The sequence below is a fragment of the Hyperoodon ampullatus genome (assembly GCF_949752795.1).
Source record: "Hyperoodon ampullatus genome assembly, chromosome: 12".
NCBI classification, from domain to species: Eukaryota; Metazoa; Chordata; class Mammalia; order Artiodactyla; family Ziphiidae; genus Hyperoodon; species Hyperoodon ampullatus.
The window spans coordinates 4718193-4738384 of NC_136925.1; the positions used below are offsets into that span (position 1 = coordinate 4718193).

Here is a 20192-nt window from a genome sequence, read left to right on the forward strand (position 1 = left end):
CCAGTGATGCTGGTGCTGCTGGTCTATAGACCACACTTAGAAACAAATATGAATTGATGGTCACTGTCTTTGTAGTGTATTTTATGAAACAATCCAACATATTTTATTTTCTCCTAGATATCCCATTGAAATATTTGTTCATGGATTGTTTTCATAGAATAATGTTAAAAATTGTTCTCTTATTTATTTAGCTTATGAATACTTCTGAAAAATGAAATTAGGAAAATTTGGGGTACTTTTTATAGTTGTAGCTTAGTTTGAAATATAACTAGAGTTTTAAAAAGCTGTAATTGCAGTTAATTTGCATATGCTGGTTAACAATTTTGGTAAACATTGAGTTCTAATGTTGGGCAGGCTTTGTAGGTTTATTGCCTAAAATGTCTTTTCAAAAAGTGAGGTTAAGGGCTTCCCTGGTGGCGCAGTGGTTGAGGGTCCGCCTGCTGATGCAGGGGACACAGGTTTGTGCCCTGGTCCGGGAAGATCCCACATGCCACAGAGTGGCTTGGCCCGTGAGCCATGGCCGCTGAGCCTGCGCATCCGGAGCCTGTGCTCCGCAACGGGAGAGGCCACAGCAGTGAGAGGCCCATGTAATGCAAAAAAAAAAAAAAAAAAAAAAAAAAAAGTGAGGTTAAGTCCATTGTTTTCACATAATGAAATCAGACTTTTAGCTTTCACATTTCTTATGACTTTTGCTTATTAGCAGGCCAACAACATTTTAACTTAAATAATAATTGCATTAAAACTTTATTTTTGTGACCAGTTTTATGGTACTGCAGTTCTTTACACTACTATTTATTTTAACTTAGGGAAGTTTGTTTTTGTTTTTGTTTTTTTGCGGTACGCGGGCCTCTCACTGTTGTGGCCTCTCCCGTTGCGGAGCACAGGCTTCGGACGCGCAGGCTCAGCGGCCATGGCTCACGGGCCCAGCCGCTCCACGGCATGTGGGACCTTCCTGGACTGGGACACGAACCCGTGTCCCCTGCATCGCAGGCAGACTCTCAACCACTGTGCCACAAGGGAAGCCCCTTAGGGAAGTTTTTAATCATATTTTGTATTCATATTTTTCTGTGTAAAATGTGCCTTTAGTTCTTTTTAATACTTAAATTATAATTCTAATTTGATACTGTGTGTACCTGGCACTGAAAACACCATTTGTTATTCCTTACTGACTAGGGTAGGGTTTCTCAACAAAAGCATTACTGACATTTAGGGATGGAAAATTCTTCATTATGAGGGGCTGTCCTTTGTCTCTACCCTTAAGTGCCAATAGCAGTCCCTAGTTGTAAAAACCAAAAATGTCTCTAGACATTGCCAAATGTCTCCTGCTGGGCAGAGTCACTTCACCGAGAAACACTTGGAATAAAGAAAACTAAGGCATTGGACTTTACGTTCTGATCTCGTTAGGTATTTCTGCTGCTGCTTTATTAATATTTGTCAAAAGCATTGAGATGAGGAGGAAATCACCTGTGATATGTGCCTCCCAGCCATCTTCCTCTCAAAGCACACTTCTTTAAGTAAATCATTTTCAACATTACACGTTAAAGGTTTAAGACAGGAAATGGAGAAGAAATTCTTAACTATATCCTTATTTCTCTCTAAGCCCCTAAGTTGTTAAACCTTAGGAGTTACACCCCGTGCTTCAGAGATGGAACAAGACGTGGGAGGATAAAAGGGAGAGAGAATTTTTTTCTACACAGTAGTAGTTGGACTACATCTAGATAGATGAACTTCTGCCATCTCTCACCATTGTTAAAAATATACTTTCTCATAGAAATACTGCTCCACATGAGAATTGCTAAGGTGTACTGTATTTCAATATACATTACAGCTTAATTAGGCTTTTTGGCATTAGCCTAGCTTAGCTAACTTAACCAACTTAGGAAAAAAATCTTTTGGAACAGAGTCCTTACATAAATTAGAAACTGCTTGATTTTTAACTAAATAATGTAGTTGTAGACCTGAGTTATGTTCTTATTTCATAATAATGATGCCTTCATGTGCTATTTCACTGTTGTGAGCTTTTTTGCTTCTCCTCTACTCATTGGCTTCAGACTTCTTACAGTTTGTAGTTTTCCTCTTTGATACTTCTAGTTCAGTCTTAAACCACTGTCAGTTTGCCCTACTGATATTAAATCCTCATGCCTTATCTTACACACAGCTTCTATAGGGTACTGTGAAAATGGCCTGTGATTCTTTTGTTAGAATGAGCCTTGTAAATGCTATTGGAAATGCACAGAAGCTTTTCTGTATGCTTCTGTATCCACAATTATATATAATTATTTTAAAATTCCATATAATTGTTTTCTCTTCACAAATCAGTAACATTTCCTGAGTATTTTCTTCCTTATCATTTTAAGTTGGATGATATTCTAGAATCTGCCTTTGGATTTTTCTTTAGTTACTGAAATAAAATAATAAAACACCAAAATTTTAGTACATTTGATTCTTGAACAGCATGGGTTTGAACTGCACGGGTCCACTTATACACGGATTTTTTTTTCAATAAATACGTACCTGTAGTACTACATGATCCATGGTTGATTAAATCCATGGATGTGGAACCTCGGATACGAAGAGCCAACTCTAAAGTTGTATTCGGATTTTAGACTTCAAGGAGGGCCAGTGCCCCTAACTCCTCCATTGTTCAGGGATCAACTGCATTGTCAATTTAGCGTAAAAAAAAAATTAATTTTCATTTCGTTAGGTTTCTTAGTAAACTAACATGTTCACCATATTTTTATATTTTTGTATCTCATGAGCAAGCTGTTAGTTAGCTTTTCATTTTTATGGTACGCGGGCCTCTCACTGTTTTGGCCTCTCCCATTGCGGAGCACAGGCTCTGGACGCGCAGGCTCAGCGGCCATGGCTCACGGGCCCAGCCGCTCTGCGGCATGTGGGATCTTCCCGGACCGGAGCACGAACCCGTGTCCCCTGCATCGGCAGGTGGACTCTCAACCACTGCGCCACCAGGGAAGCCCAGCTTTTCATTTTTAAATGTCATTTGATTACCAGTAATAGAATTAGATTGAAATTGCTTGGTTTCCTTTTTTAAGTAAAAGCAGATATGCTTATTACCAAAAAATGACACCATACATGAAAGGAATATGTAAAGCAAAAACTAAAACTCCACTGTTTCCCTCCTCCTGCTACTCTCCTTATAGTCTTTCTCCCTAAAAGAAGGCCCTGTTGATAGACTAATGTGTCAAATCCAGACATCTTCTATGCCAGTACATAACGTTGCTACTCTTTCCCCCTCCCAACACAAATGACGTTCTATTTTTTTGAAAACAGCTTTTTAAGGTGTGAGTTTTGTAATTGATTTAAGACTGCAAATAAAGAGTCTGAATGTCTTGGTTTTAAAATGTGTGTATGTATTTCTAAGTATAAAGAGATTAATAAGACTTCTGCATTTTGTTTGTTTAAAGGCGGATTTCTTCCTTAATGTGGGAAGTTCGGTATATAGAGCATAATACACGAACATTTAATGAGCCTGGAAGCCCTATTGTGAAATCTGCTAAATTTGTGACTGATCTTCTTCTACATTTTATAAAGTGAGTATTTTTCCACACTTAATTATATTACTATAACAATTAATGGCAGTATTTTAAAATGTAAAATGCCAAAACATAGAATACAATCATTTTTTATTATACATCATGTCACGTGCTGTGCTATAAGCATAATTCAACTCAAAATAGGAAGCGTATGTCTGTCTAAAGAAGCAGCGTTTAGTTTACTGGCTGATAATAATTACAGAGTCAAAGAGATTGTGTTACAGTTGTGTTCTGCAATTCAAGTAAGAAAATATGGATCTTTCTCTAAATCCAATGTTCGATAATAATAATAATAGCAAGCTTTTACTGAACGTATAATATTTTACCTAGGGCCTCCCTGGTGGCGCAGTGGTTGAGAGTCCGCCTGCCGATGCAGGGGATACGGGTTCGTGCCCCGGTCTGGGAGGATCCCATGTGCCGCGGAGCGGCTGGGCCCGTGAACCATGGCCGCTGGGCCTGCGCGTCCGGAGCCTGTGCTCCACAACGGGAGAGGCCACAACAGTGAGAGGCCCGCATACCGCAAAAAAAAAAAAAAAAATATTTTACCTAAATTAGCTCTTCTAAGTCAGATAAAAATCTTACAGGTGTGAGAGATCATTATCTGGAATTTACAGTTAAGGAAATTTAATCTTTTAGAGGTTAACTTGTTTAATTTTCACAGTAAATGAGTGTCTGCCATTTGATTTGAGAACCTTTCACCTTAACATTGTATTGCCCCTATCACGTTTATGAACAAGTATTCAGATACGTCAGCAGGAAACTGAATTTAACTTTCAAGGTTTTTCTTCTTCAAAGTCAAGTTTACTTCCTCATTCATTAATCCCATACCAAGAGTGATGATAACTACAACTTCTTAAGACAGCAGGACTTTTACTTCCTTGTCTTAGGGATTTTATGCATTCATAGAATGAATTGAGTCTTCTAAATTGAAGCCAGAGGAATGAATCATATGTATATTTTCTACAAAATACAGCTCTGAATTCATACTAAGTTTATTTATATTGGATAATTTTTTCTCATTAAGAGGAGAATTGGGTATTTTATAATTTAAGTATTCACCTGTTATCAGCTTTCATTTTTACATGAAGGGATTATTGAGGCTTTTTTTTTTTTTTAAACATCTCCAGCTTCATTCTCATTACTCAGCATAATCATAGGGTCCCTTTTCTTGGTATTAGGTGAGTTTGTTTTTGTTTGTTTTGCTAAGGAATGTAGGTAATTGCAATATAAAAAAACCACCAAAGAAAATTCATAAGATAAACTTTATGCCCTTCCTCGACCTTATTTCTCTAAAGAAAGCTGTTGCCTTCCAAGTAGTTTCGGGGCTGTTATTGCTAAGCTTTTGCTGCTTTTCAGTAAAATTGATAATCAAGAATTAATAATCAAGATAATAAAAATTAGTTATCCTCAGAAAACTATTTATATAACTTGGTTGTAAAAGTTTATAGTATCTTAACTATAAAGTTTTTAATCTGTAATTTTGTGTGTTTTATATATGTTATGTACGTCTATTTTTCCAAAGAGATAGGAATCAATAGAATCACATGATAGAGTAAATTCATATTTTAGTGAAATAATTTAGATGAAACAATTATTTTTACATTTGGAATAATCTGTGAAATTGTATTTGTTTCAAATAGTTATTTTGAAATGCCTTATAAGAACAGATTAAAATAAAATAATAAAGCATTTACATTGTATATATCTAAAAGTAAATCCCTGGCATTTTTTAGAGGTATACAATTTGTTAAGACCCATTTTTAGCTAGTGTTACTTTTCAAGATGTCTAGTATGTCTTGAAATTTTGGTAATGGTACGTTTTAATTGAGTTATTTGGCCAAATTTCAAGCAATAGGTGTATACAAAGTGTTGTAATAGATACTTGGAGATAGAAAGAAATGCATAATTATCCTCTTAAATACAGTTTTGTAGGGTAGATAAATCTGTAACTATAATATAAGGAAAAAGTAAAAGGAGTTTGTATGAACGTTTACATGAGGGATAGGGTCACTTCTGGTTATAAGGGTGGGATTTCAGGTACAGGGAGAAGTATGTTAAGATGTTCTGGACAAGGTAGATACTGATTCAGAAGTTAGATGAAAGGAAAGCAATTCCAGGGATGAGGAATGGCATGATGGAGGAAGGTAAAGATTTGTTAAGGGAATCGAGTAACTGAAATCAGGTGAAGTAGAGAGTACATGAGCAGAAGTAATAGGGATACAGTGTGCTAAACTCGAGTTTGGACCATATCGTGGAGGGCCTCGAATGCTGACCTGAGGAACTAAAAATATGAGCACAGGGAGCAAGGAGCTATCGAAAATATTTGTACATGAGAATAGCATGGTGCTTGCTATGCCTTAAGAATATTAATTTGACTGCAGTGTCTAATGTTAACAGATAGGAGACAAAAGGCAAGGGACTGTTGAAAATTTTTTAACATGAGAATAACATGATGCAAATTGCCTTAAAAATATTAAACTGACTGCAGATTGACTTCTACAGCTGACCGAGTAAGAGGTGATGGAGGCTTAATTTATGGAAGTGAGAAAGAGGCAGATGCCAAGAGATTTTGAAGGTAGAGTCACAGAACTTGTCCAGTGATTGGGTTTACAAGGAGGAGGCAAGGGAAGGAATAGTGAAAAGCCCTGCATTACTGTAAGGAGGGTTGGAAAAAAGAAAGTTAAAAAGAAAAGGGAGAAAGAGCGGAAAACAACAGTTAGTGTTAGACGTGCAGAATTTTAGGTGGTGTCAGGAATCTCAGGAGAAGAGTCAGACCAAATTATAGGAACTTGGAGTTCATTAACACAGATGAACTGCAGATATATAAGATTATCTGGTCAAAAGGTATAGAAGATGGCTAAGGACAAAATTTTACGGAATGCCTACATGTAAGAGTAAAAGGAAGAAGGAATTAGAAGACAGGAGATATACTAGCTATTCCTTGTAGACTGAAGAATGAAGGAAGGCATTCCAGGCACAGTAGTGAACTTATAGAAGATGGCTAAGGACAAAATTTTACGGAATGCCTACATTTAAGAGTAAAAGGAAGAAGGAATTAGAAGACAGGAGATATACTAGCTATTCCTTGTAGACTGAAGAATGAAGGAAGGCATTCCAGGCACAGTAATGAACGGAGGAAAACCTGGGAGATGGGAATTGGGCTTGGTGTAATGAAATAGGCCAGAGTGGAAGCTTCACATAGAATGGAGGGGCAGGGGCAGATGTGTGTGCATAGGGTTTTGGAGTCAACTGATGAATAAGCCTTCAGCTTCAAGTTTTATCTTAAAATCTTGTTTTACTAACAGGTTTAAAGGACAAAAATCTCATGACTCCCGTGTCTTGTATACTAACATTTCTTTGTTATTTAGGGATCAGACTTGTTATAACATAATTCCACTCTACAATTCAATGAAGAAGAAAGTTTTGTCTGACTCTGAGGTATTTAATATTTCATTATGATTATTACTACATTGGTTATGTTCCATATATAAAAAGAAATTTACACATGGTAGTTTTCAGGTAAATACTGTTATGAAAATTATCTTTGCCTAATGTTGTTGCTAACTTTTTTTAAAAAAATGATTCAGAATTGTTATAGTTATGATTTTTTTTAAACGGTGGGTGGAGGGAGACTTTTTCATGAGTCAGTAAAGTGTTCCAGCATCATATATACTATGGGTTTTCCAAAATGTAAAGGAGATAATTGGTATTAAAAAACTATAGAATATGGTGAAACCTAGAATATTTTATGAATCTGATACATTCTTGCTTCAAAGGAAGAAGAAAAAGAAGACACTGATGTGCCAGGAACTTCTACCCGGAAAAGGAAGGTACTAAGTTCTTTGTTTTAACAGAAGTGCTTTATATGAATTAAAATGTATTAAGCATTTTTTTACTCTTACTATTTTTAAAGACAGATTAAGTATTAACTTCCAAATCAGTTTCCGTCACAACAATGCATGGTTTTCAGAGCTAGGTGAATGATGTTTTCTTTTATTTGAATCACTGTATATTACCTAATTGTCCAAGATTAAAAATAAAAATTTTATTATATGTATTATTTTATTAATATTATTTAAACATTTTAATTTTAGGACCATCAGCCTAGAAGAAGATTACGTAACAGAGCACAGTCTTATGATATTCAAGCATGGAAGAAACAGTGTCAAGAATTGTTAAATCTCATATTTCAGTGTGAAGATTCTGAGCCTTTCCGTCAGCCAGTAGATCTTCTTGAATATCCAGTAAGTATTTTTTTTAATGTGTTTGCACATAGCTTTTTTTATTATTATTATTTATTTGTTTGTTTGTTTTTGGCTGCGTTGGGTCTTCGTTGCTGCACGCAGGCTTTCTCTAGTTGCGGCAGGCAGGGACTACTCTTCGTTGCAGGGTGCAGGTTCTCATTCTCTTGTTGTGAAGCACCAGCTCTAGGTGTGCAGGCTCAGTAGTTGTGGCTCATGGGCTCTAGAGCACAGGCTCAGTAGTTGTGGCGCATGGGCTTAGTTGCTCCTCATCATGTGGGGTCTTCCCAGGCCAGGGCTCGAGAGCCCGTGTCCCCTGCATTGGCAGGCGGATTCTTAACCACTGCGCCACCAGGGAAGTCCCCCAGTAAGTATTTTTGAAAATACTTTCTTTATTTGTCAGTTTGATTTTGATATATATATAAATGCATATATATCTCTTATACATGACAGTTTACTATTTATTTTTATGATTATAGTTTATTTCTTTTTTATTTCATACACCTTCTCATTATCCATTTGGCTACACAGAGCATCTAAATTGAACAGTGTGGTAAAAAAAGAAGTAACCCTGAACTAAGACTCCAAAGAATTGGGTTATTGTCCCAGCTCTGCCTCTTACCAGTTCTGCAGTTTCGAGCAAGTTATTCAGTTTTCATATCTGAGTATATATTTACTATTTTCTTTTCCACACTAATACTGTGAATTTACTATGGAAATTATTTAGGAAGCAAGAATAATTATACCTGTCTCTAACCTTTCTTACAGGGTTATAGAAGTGGAATGAGAATATTACTAGTTATTTATTAAACATTAAAAGTTTTTACACTGAAGCACTATATATAAATGTAAGGTGGCACTACTATATATGTAGGTTATGCCAATTTATGATCTTTATGGAATTCATGGTAAAAAATTTGAGTAAACATGTTACAAGTATTTATTTTTGCGTGAAGTCTTAGCAATCTAAATTTCACTTCAAGTGATTTTTTTTATTCCTTTTTCCAGTTACTAAAGATTGTATATCAGATAACATTCATGGTTTCAAATTAAAATTAAACGTTTTATAAGAGATCATGACCTGGATGTGGTATCACCAAAGTCTTTATTATCTGTTTCTTTATGTATGTGTTCTAATTTGCAATGAAAATAGAGAAATTTCATCAATAGATAAATATCATAAATGACTTGTCATTTTAAAAATCAAGAAACATGTAATCTTAAATGTAGAAGATAAATCTTTAATTCCAGCAATGTGATAAACTGGTCTAATTCAAACCCTACCATCCAAAAAACCTCTTAGAAGAACTGAGCTAATGCTAAAGTGCTCTGGTTTTCATTTCTCTTTGTTTTTGAAACGTGTGGATTTCCCTTTGTTTCTTGCAAGCCCAAGTATGTATTTTTTAATCTCTAAGTCCAGGAGTCTTCACTGGAAAATTCTACCAGATGTTTAAAGAACTAACACAAATTCTACACAGTCTCTTCCTCAAGATAAAGAATGCTTCTACACTGATTCTATGAAGCCAGTGTTACCCTGATGTCAAAACCAGACAAAACTACAAAAGAAGAAAGTGCAAAAATTCTTAGTATCAGCAAATAGAATTCAGCAATATATGAAAATGATTTTGTACCCTGACCAAGTGGGTTTTTTCCCAGGGATATAAGGCTGGTTCAGTATTCAGAAATCAGTCAATATGTCAATAATTCATTGCTAAAGAAGAAAAATCACATGATCATATCAGTGCAGAAAAGGCATTTGACAGAATTCAGTACTCATTTCTTTTAAGAATGTACATGTTGGGTATGGTGTGGTAATCATTGTGGCCACAGGAGGAAACAAGAATGAGTCTTGGAAGAAAGAAATTTATTACACTTACAGGTCCCAGAGAGGGGTTAACCAAATACCACTTAGGGCCACAGGGGAAAGCACAGGGTCTTAGTCACGCTGCAGAAGACAGGAGCAGGGGCTTCCCTGGTGGTGCAATGGTTAAGAATCAGCATGCCAAAGCAGGGTACACAGGTCTGATCCCTGGTCCCGGAAGATCCCACATGCCGTGGAGCAACTAGCCCGTGTGCCACAACTACTGAGCCTGCGCTCTAGAGCTCGCAAGCCACAACTACTGAAGCCCGCACACATAGAGCCCGTGCTTCGCAACAAGAGAAGCCACCACAGTGAGAAGCCCGCGCACCACAACGAAGAGTAGCCCCCACTCGCCACAACTAGAGAAAACCCTCGCACAGCAACGAAGACCCAACACAGCCAGAAAAAACAGGAGCAGAGGACAAGCTTAGGCCAGAGCCTTTACTGAGGTTTGCATGAGAAAGTCAAGGCAGGGCATAGTCAACAGCTTAAGATTGGCTACCTTGAATTACTCCAGTTGGTTTTGGGGCATAGGGGTGGTCTCTGGTTGTCTGATACCTGACCCTGGGATGATTCAGGGCAGAGGAAATACTGGCTTGGTGTGTGAGGGTTGCTTAAGGACATGGTTGGTTTGCATGTGAAAGTTGTATTCCCAGCACAACCCTTTGCCATCTCTAAGAATTGCCTAGCCCTTGGGAGGGGGCAGTCTCTCCTTAGGTCAGTTTGGTCCCCAAAATGCCACAGTTTCAAGAATAAAAAAATAAGAAAATTAATATAGTTGGCCCTGTGCTGAATGGATGCCAAAAAGACAAATACATAATCTAAGAGAACAGAACACCATTAATAATAAAAACAGACTTAAGAAAACTAAGAATAAAGGGGATCTTCCGTAACTTGGTAAAGAACATCTGTTTAAAAACCTATAGCTAGGGCTTCCCTGGTGGTGCAGTGGTTGAGAGTCCGCCTGCCGATGCAGGGGGGACAGGTTTGTGCCCCGGTCCAGGAGGATCCCACATGCCGTGGAGCGGCTGGGCCCATGAGTCATGGCTGCTGAGCCTGCGCGTCCGGAGCCTGTGCTCCGCAACGGGAGAGGCCGCAACAGTGAGAGGCCCGCGTACCACAAAAAAAAACAAAAAACAAAAAAAAAACCTATAGCTAACATCATGCTTAATCATGAAAAACTGAATGCTTTCCCCCTAAGATCAGGAGTGGAGTAAAAATGTCCATCCTCACAGCTGCTATTTAACATAGTACTGCAAATTCTAGCCAGTGCAACAAGACAAGAAAAGGAAATAAAGGGCATTGCAGATTGTTATGGAAGAAATAAAACTGTCCCTATTTGTCAAAGGCAGTAATACTGTTTGCTTTATGGTCAAACATATTTGATCATAATTTAAACTTGATGGGGCAAAGTCAAGTTATTGTATTCTGAAAAATACAGTTACATACTCTGGGGCTATGGAAAAGGTATAGTATTATTTACTCCTTTAAAGATACCATATTTGGATCATTTTATACTATTCTGTTGCTTTTTTCTCCTTTCATTTGCCTGTTTTTATTGCTTTATTTTATACACAATTGATGAGGTGGAGACTTTGGGTGACTGCACTTTTCTTCTGTGGAATGGAGTGCAAAGGCTTTGTGACAGATATTTACATTCATAATTCTTGATTACTACAAAGTTCCCAATTATAGTACTTGTAGTACTGAAGTTGAGGTTACTAGAGCTCAGGCCTTCACATACATGGGATGTTAACATATTTTTATTGTTTTTATCTCTTAATTTTAAAGGTACAACTATGTTTCAGTGAATTAGCAGCCTTTAGAGTTCATGGGTAGTATAAAGTTTTGGGTTTTTTATATCAAACTTGTAGTTGTGGAACTGAGTTTTTTCGATATTCTTTTAATCTCCTTTTTCGAACACAACTCTACCCTTTACCTCTTTCTGAAGGAAAAAAAAAGCAGAATTTATAGGTGCTTGAATGAGAGAAATCCTGTGTTGATTGCAGTAAAAGGTAGGGGACATGAAAAAAGTAAAAATGACTTGGGGAAAAAAGGGAGCCTTGATGAGGGAAACAAGGAATGATTATTAATAGTTCTAGGACTTGCAGTCATCACAGAAATTGAATGTGAATCCCTGTTATGAGAAGTAATGCATTATTATATTATTAATATGACCTGTTTTCCCTCTCTTAGGACTACAGAGACATCATTGACACTCCAATGGATTTTGCTACCGTTAGAGAGACTTTAGAGGCTGGGAATTATGAGTCACCAATGGAGTTATGTAAAGATGTCAGACTTATTTTTAGTAATTCCAAAGCATATACACCAAGCAAAAGATCAAGGGTATATAATTGAATTGCTTTCTTTTCTGTTTAAATGAAATGAAATTAGTAGAAAAGTATGTTGAGTAACTAAATGCTGCTTTTATTTAAAATTTAAAGCAAAATTGACAAACTTTCTATTAGGTTCTTAATGGTATTCTAGTAGAAAAAAGAACTCACATGTTTCTGTTTTATTCCTTCTATGAAAAAACACTAATGTCACTAATATTTAGGAATGGTTACTTTTCTTGAAGGTAGTGTAGTTGAATAGACATCATGTACACATTGTCCTGATATGTGTTAGAGGTACGTGTGCTTAACTTTTCCAGCTGTTTTCTGCATTAGTGGAAAGGAGCATTTTTTTCCATATAATGCTCATATGAGTCATAAAAATGAGTAAAACTGTAAATATCATTTACCTTTCTTTGTCCAAGAAATACAAAAATAATTTAATTGTAATAATGTTTCAGTTTTAGCCTTTGTCAAAAGAGATTGAGAAAATGCAGTGTTTTAAATTCTAAAAACTTTTTGTTAGAAAAATATTTAAATTATTATCTCAAAGGAACAGGCATTTCCTTTCAGGAATGTTTGAACAGTTCTTTTTCTTTCCATAGATTTACAGCATGAGTTTGCGCCTGTCCGCTTTCTTTGAAGAACACATTAGTTCAGTTTTATCGGATTATAAATCTGCCCTTCGTTTTCATAAAAGAAATACAATAACCAAAAGGAGGAGGAAAAGAAATAGAAGCAGCTCTGTTTCCAGTAGTGCTGCATCAAGGTATTTGATTTCTTTTAAATATCATCAACTGATCTATAACTTTGTCATCTAAATGATAGAACTTGGTGTTTTTTAATACTTCCTTTACTATTCCCTATATTGCAGAATGATATATTTGACATGCAAGTTCCTATGATGTGGAGGATTTTTAATCTTTTAACTAAAGCTATACTAGTGTAAGTGCTTAAATTCAAACTGCTAAATCTGTACAGTAAAACAGCATTTTTAGGATAGTGATGGCATCATGCTTTCTGTCATATAACTATAGCATTTACAGCGATCCTTCACTAAATATTCACTTTTCAAAGGCTCACAACCATATGAAATCCACTACAAATCTCATATTTTAACATATTTCATAACAGTACAAATATTGAATCCAACAGTATTATAAAACTGTTTTATTCATCCACATAGAGCAATAAGAATGACTAATGATACTATTTTATTTACAGCCCTGAACGGAAAAAAAGGATCTTAAAACCCCAGTTAAAGTCAGATATTGCTACCTCTCCATTCTCTGCACCTACACGATCAATACCACCAAGGCACAGTGCTGCTCAGATAAATGGTAAAACGGAATCCAGTTCTGTAGTTCGAACCAGAAGCAATCGAGTGGCTGTAGATCCAGTTACCAGTGAGCAACCATCCACTTCTTCAGCAGCGAAGACTTTTATTTCGAAAGCGAACACATCTGCAGTGCCAGGGAAAACAAGTAAGAATCAGCTACAGTTTCTAAATTGAAATATTTATAACGACTTTTGTAATTTAAGCATTTACTTTGCCAAATGGAATATATTGGATTTAGTAAATTCCATCAGACACTGTTGGTTTTGCTTTTTTATATTGTTTTTGCACGTTTTTCTTTTAATTTTTTTTTTTTTTTTTTTGATAAGGAAAAGAACAGTTGAGGTTTAGGAGTGTCAATATAGGATAATGCTCAAAAATGGCAACTCTGATCCAAACTGCCTAAATTTAAATCGTAGAACCCAGACTTGCTAGCAGTTTGCCAGCACTTCCCTTCATAATCTTGCAGTGACTGGACAGCTTCTGAAAGGTCTGAAACTATTATGTACGCCTTTTTCCTTTTTGAAAGTAGATTTCTTACGGAAGCTTTAAGCATCCCCCAGGTTTTGTCCTGTTGGCTAATTCAAACAATTCACTTTAGAAGTAATCCCAACCTTCTTGCTTGTTTTTTAAGGTTAAATAATTTAACTCTTAGCTTTTAATCTTTTGTATGTGTGTTTTAGTTCTAGAGAATTCCGTGAAACATTCCAAAACCTTGAGTACTCTTTCAAGTCCTGGTCAGTCCAATTTTAGTCATGCCACTAGGAATAATTCTACAAAAGAAAACATGGAAAAAGAAAAGCCAGTCAAACGTAAAATGAAATCGTCTGTGCTCTCAAAGACATCCGCTCTCTCGAAGTCATCAGCTGTCATCGAGCAAGGTACCGTAGATCTTACAAATGGTGGTTCTATTGAAGATAATATTTATATCCACTTTTTAGGTTGCTCATTTAAAAGTCACACATTCTGTATTAGTTGATAAATTTATTGAGACATCTTTTGATTTGTGCCAAAAGCAAACTGTATTGTTACTAAATTTTAGAAGCCAAGAAAAACTTGCCCTATGAAAAATAAAAGCATTTTCTGTCCTATGAAAAATAAAAGCATATTCTAAAATCACAGGCTTTTAATGATATAAATTTAGTAGTTTTTAACTTCAGTATTACAAAACCTACAAAAGTATATCCAAGAAGTTTAAATAAAGTTGAATTTAGTTAACCCAGTATAGCACTTCTTTAGAAAAATTTGAGTTGTTTTTATATCACAAAATTCAACACACTGACCTTTAAATTCATTAGGATTGTCTATAGCCAGATATCTATTCTAGCATACAACTTTTGACCCCTTAGAGTTATGCTTCCAGAGTTCTTTTGTCTTCAGATTTTCATTGTAAAAGTTTTCTGTTTGAAAGATGAAGAAAGTAACTGATGAAATACACCCTACGACATGTTAAAATAATTACGGCTTCTTGACAGCAGACATCTCAAGAATAAGCATTTTTCGTCATGACTTCCAGAGTGTGTCTAGACCATTTCCTTTTCAGTATTCCCCCCAGAAACCTCTCACAATTTAATTTTTCTACTGAAACAACCTCATTTTGACTAATGATATTGGGATCTTCCCACCTCTATAAGTTTAAAATCATCATCCAAATCTACTTATTTCTTTCTGCCTCCTTAACATCTCTGAGATCCATTTCCTCCTCTCCATTCTTACTTCCGTGGACTGTCGCACTCTCCTAACTGGTCTCCCTGCCTCAGTTCTCAACTCTACCTTATTCAGTCCATCTTCCACACTTCAGTCAAAGTGACCTTTCTGATCACGTGCACACAGACACACACACACACAGAGAATTAAGATCCTTCCCTGCCTTCGAATCATACATGGAATCAGAGTTTAATGTTTTTGCCTGTTACACAAGACTCTTCATCGCTTGGCTGTTGTCTAACATTCAGCTGTCCTTACTTTTCTGGCTCCCTTTTATGTCCCAGCCATCCTAAACCACTTGGAAGTCCCTAAATATTGTTGTCCTTTCTTCCTTCTTCGGAATTTCTTTTTTCCTACTAGTTTAATAGTTTCCAGTTCATTGCCTTTTGTGGCCCTTATAATGTTGATAGAACTATTCTTTTTTTATGTTGTCTATCTCCAGTAGAATCTGAACTCCTGTGCTTGCCCATGCTCATTTTTTAATTGCCTATACTTAGTATATAGTGGACAATCAGTGTTTGAATAAGTAAGTAAATAATTTTGTATGTGATTGTTTTACATTTTTATATTTGCTTCCTTTCTGAACTGAATTCAAAGTTTTGAATGGTATATTGGCCTTGCTTCTGTTAGTCCTGAATCCTAGGGAAATCAAATGTATATAGAGAATTGGTTCTAGCATTATGATAGGGGAGGTCCAATAGCCAATTTGATTCATAGTTTTTGAGTATTACAAATACATAGGAATACCAGTGCAGTATAGAAATATAATAAGCTACTATGTAACTCATTAATGATGACTTATCATATAAATATTGGTACTTGAATTAACTATTAGAAACAAGAGCAGTGCTGTGCAATTGAAATATAATACAAGCCACGTATGTTCTAGTAGCTACATGTAGTAACAGCAAACAGGTGAAATTATCAGTTTTAATACTGTATTTTATTTACTCCTTTATATCCAAAATATTATTTCAGTGTGTCATCAGTGTTTCAAAATGTACACTGCTTCATATTCAAATTTAAACTTAATTACAAATTCATTTCCTCAACTGCTTAGTTACATTTCAAGTGCTCAGTGACCGTGTGGTTAGTAGTGACCTCATTGGATAGTACAGGTCCAGATGAGTGATTTTTAAAACTTTTTAACTCTTGAACTCCTTTTTAAAAGAACTGCATTAGTTCTGAACCTTTTTAGGTTACATATTGCTTTGTAAAGTTGGCCAACCCTGTAGTTTTTTTCCCTAAAAAAATGCACATAGGCATATCCACACAAAATTTGGACCATTTCAAGGAGCCCCTGGAGTGGAGTCCTTGAAGCCAGTCTGTAGAACTTTTGTAGGGTATATGAACTGGATATTTATTTGCCAGTAGTCTTAATGTAAAACAAATTAAAAGATGCACAGAATCTTACAGAATCCTCAGGCAGGTTAAGGGTAATTGTTTGTTAGAAAATACTTTTACTACTTTATGCACACACACGTTTCTCCCCTGCGCCCCTCCCCTCGTCATTATTCAAAACCACTAATCTGAAGAAAGTCATTTGTACTGTGGGGTCAGGAAATGAGGGCTTTGCCTTCTTCCTCTGCTGTTGGCTCAGAGACTCCTTCTCTGAGTCTCTTGACAGTTATTTCCTGAAGTTTGCAAAGCACTGTACAGTTCAAGCCCAAGACATTATGAAGAAGCATTCTCTTTAACAGCACTTTCCATCTCTTTATGGATTTCCTGTAAAATACTGCATTGCAGATCTCCCACCACAACCAAAACAAAAAACTTCAGAATTTTGGAGGAAAAAGAGTTAGTGGTGGGCTTCCCTGGTGCGCAGTGGTTGAGAGTCAGCCTGCCGATGCAGGGGACGCGGGTTCGTGCCCCGGTCTGGAAGGATCCCACATGCCGCGGAGCGGCTGGGCCCGTGAGCCATGGCCGTTGAGCCTGCGCGTCCAGAGCCTGTGCTCCGCAACGGGGAGGCCACATCAGTGAGAGGCCCGCGTACCGCAAAAAAAAAAAAAAAAAGTTAGTGGTAATGCGTGTTTGTCACCTTTTTCGTCATCTGAAAGGGTAATAGCTTTTTTTTTTCTTTTTAAACCATAGAAAGGCAGTTCATCATGATGTCCAGATCCTACAGATTTAGAATTTGATCTTAAGAATTTTTTTTATTTTTTAATAAAGCGTAATGGTCTTTATCATGGAGTTTGTTATAATGGGATTTTAATCCTGATAATAGTTGCACACATAGTGGATTTGATTGATACATGCAGCCAGTATTGCTTATGATTAAAAATCAGTCATTTGCCATTCAGTTACATACGGAGATAGGACTGTTCCAAAAAGAGCCTGTGAAGAAAACTGCCATTTAGTTGTTTTTTTAACCCTTTTTAAAAAATTCTGTGACCAAGAGTAACTTATTTCTACTGTTGTAAAAAGGATAGATGAAGAATATCAAAGCCATGGTAGTGTTGATGGAGAACAACGGTTATGAATTATTCCAGTAGATGTACTTCCAAACCTCTTGCATAGGAGTTAGTAGGAAAGGAGATCCTTTTTACTTCTGAGGAACATAAGGAAATATTTAGACTATGAATTCTTCTCTGATATCAGAAAGGTCATGATCATCATCACATCCAAGAGAGGATTAAATAAGAGAATCATTCCAGTCTTGATAGCCCCTTTTTCCTCCATCCATAATAGAAAAAAATGATTAGAGGAAAGTAGAGGGGGATGATAATGCTTATTTATTCCGATTACCAAGTTTAAAGGTCATGGATTTTATGCTAAGATTATTTTCCATGATGGAGCTGCTTGAAGGTAGGAAGACAGGAAAATTCTGTGTTAATGAGGGAAACAAAGGGCTTTGTGGTGGTGAAGTTCCATACGAGTAAACAGGGTCATTTTGTGTAATGAAAACAACGCTCATACGTTAGGATGTATAGTAAAGGTAGTAGGAATAAGAAACCTTGGCTAATCCCAGCTCTATCATAATTTACAGTATTAACTTAGACAAGTAATTTATTTGCTCTGAGTTTCATTTCCCTCTTGTCAAGTCATCAGTGACTTCATTAAGGATGCTTCTCTTCTGTGAGTTTTAAATAGAAGATAAATAATATCATTAAACTGTTAGCCTTTTGTCAGTTCTTTTTCTCATATTAGTTAAAAAAAATTTGGATTATGTCATTATGTATAACTATAGCAGTGGACTTATTGACTGGTTTGAGGGTCAAATAAAAAAGCAGTTCCGTATATTAAGTGCACTGTTGTTCCCTTTCAGCAGATTGTAAAAACAATGCTCTTGTACCTGGAAGCATTCAAGTAAATGGCCACGGAGGGCAGCCATCTAAGCTTGTGAAGAGAGGACCTGGAAGGAAACCTAAGGTGGATGTTAATACCAGCAGTGGTGAAGTTACACACAAGAAGAGGGGTAGGAAGCCCAAAAAGCTACAGTATGCAAAGCCCGAAGATTCGGAGCAAAATAGCATGCATCCCATCAGAGATGAAGTAGTTCCTTCTTCAACCTGCAATTTTCTTTCTGAAACTAATATTGTAAAGGAGGATTTGTTACAGAAAAAGAGTCGTGGAGGCAGAAAACCCAAAAGGAAGATGAAGACACAAAAACTAGACTCAGATCTCATAGTTCCTACAAGTGTTAAAATGCTAAGGAGAAGTAACCGAAAAAAGACAGACGATCCCCTGGATGAGGAAGAAGAGTTTGAGGAACTTAAAGGCTCTGAACCTCACATGAGAACTAGAAACCAAGGTCGAAGGACAGCCTTCTATAACGAGGATGACTCTGAAGAGGAGCAAAGGCAGCTGTTGTTTGAAGACACTTCTTTGACTTTTGGAACTTCTAGTAGAGGACGAGTCCGAAAGTTGACTGAAAAAGCAAAAGCTAACTTAATTGGTTGGTAACTTGCATCAAAATATTTTACTTCAAAATCTATAAAGCAGGTACAGTTAAGGAGTATGTAGAACTATGCCTTCTGCTTCCTTGCTGCTATGACGGATTAGGGAATGTTATGATTTGATTTGCAAAAAAAAACAAACAAGACACTTCACTTCTTTAAATGAATATATATATATATATAAATATATACATATATATTTTAAATGTTTGCTATTTATTGCCCTTAGATAGGTTATGCATTTCAACATTCATTTCATTTACTGTTCAAAACAAAGGAAATTGAGGCTCTATAATGAATTCCCAATTTATTTCTGAAGAAGACAGTTCTGCTATACTCTTAAGGAGCATAATATTCCTAGTGATAGAGCATTTTATGTTAAAATGAATTATTTTTGACCAAGCCAGGTACATTTCTGTTGATACAGAAGTCTTGTCCCTAGGAGAACAGATGTTACCAGAGTAGCAGTAAATTAAGAAATGTGTTTCCTCTAAAGATAAATATAAAATTCCCACCATTTGATACCCTGAAAAGTTTAATTTTAATTATAGAATGTTCATCTACAAAGAATCTAGAGGAGGCTTTTGCTGTATTCCATTTCTGCCAAACTTAAGAGAAAATGTACTGATGAAAAGGAAACATATCCACATTGGAAAACATTTGACTGTCTAATTTTTCAGACCTTGATTCTTATGTCAATCACTCAATCTCTGTTTATTGTGCCAAAGACTGAGAATCAGTGCAGTGGAAAGCCTGTTTTTGACTGTCAGGACAGCATACACTTTTTCAATATTGGAAAGGCTATATATTATTCTAAAGAGCAAGTTATTAAAGAGTTATGCTGAGGTGTATCTTTTTTTGGTACTAATAGTAGAAAATAATGCACTGGTGGGTCCTTTGACAGAGATGTTTTAGAGAAAATGTTTAAGTGGTTAAAGGATTCAAGGAAAATACAGGAAAAAGGTATGGGATTTGATGTTTACTTGTTAATCCGGATTAATGTCATTTCTAAACTTTAGACATATCTAATAGGCTAAAATGACTTACAAAGAAATGTGTCTGTGTGTGTATGTGTATATATTGATAAATGGGTATAATTAAATATATATACAAACACATACTTATATACTATTACCCAGGTATAAATTCTTTTTTCAGGATTTTTTAGATAGTGGTAGAATAAAAATAATTTTAAAATGTCATACTTTATAGTTTAATTTTAAGGGGAAGATTGGTTATTTTCAATTATTAAAGGTTTAAA

At 36.1% G+C, this 20192-nt stretch overlaps 1 protein-coding gene across 1 annotated transcript in view; it reads left to right on the forward strand.

Moving 5' to 3' along the window:
- Positions 1 to 18938, forward strand: part of PHIP (PHIP subunit of CUL4-Ring ligase complex) — a gene marked incomplete at both ends in the record, with an annotated part of 122283 nt that extends 103345 nt beyond the window's left edge. The window contains 9 exons of the mRNA XM_079716072.1: positions 3426 to 3551; positions 6923 to 6992; positions 7331 to 7384; positions 7649 to 7798; positions 11853 to 12005; positions 12598 to 12761; positions 13217 to 13476; positions 14012 to 14209; positions 18301 to 18938. Coding sequence (XP_079572198.1) covers positions 3426 to 3551; positions 6923 to 6992; positions 7331 to 7384; positions 7649 to 7798; positions 11853 to 12005; positions 12598 to 12761; positions 13217 to 13476; positions 14012 to 14209; positions 18301 to 18938 — 1813 coding nt within the window. The remainder of the gene's footprint in view (positions 1 to 3425; positions 3552 to 6922; positions 6993 to 7330; positions 7385 to 7648; positions 7799 to 11852; positions 12006 to 12597; positions 12762 to 13216; positions 13477 to 14011; positions 14210 to 18300) is intronic.
- Positions 18939 to 20192: the final 1254 nt, after the last annotated feature.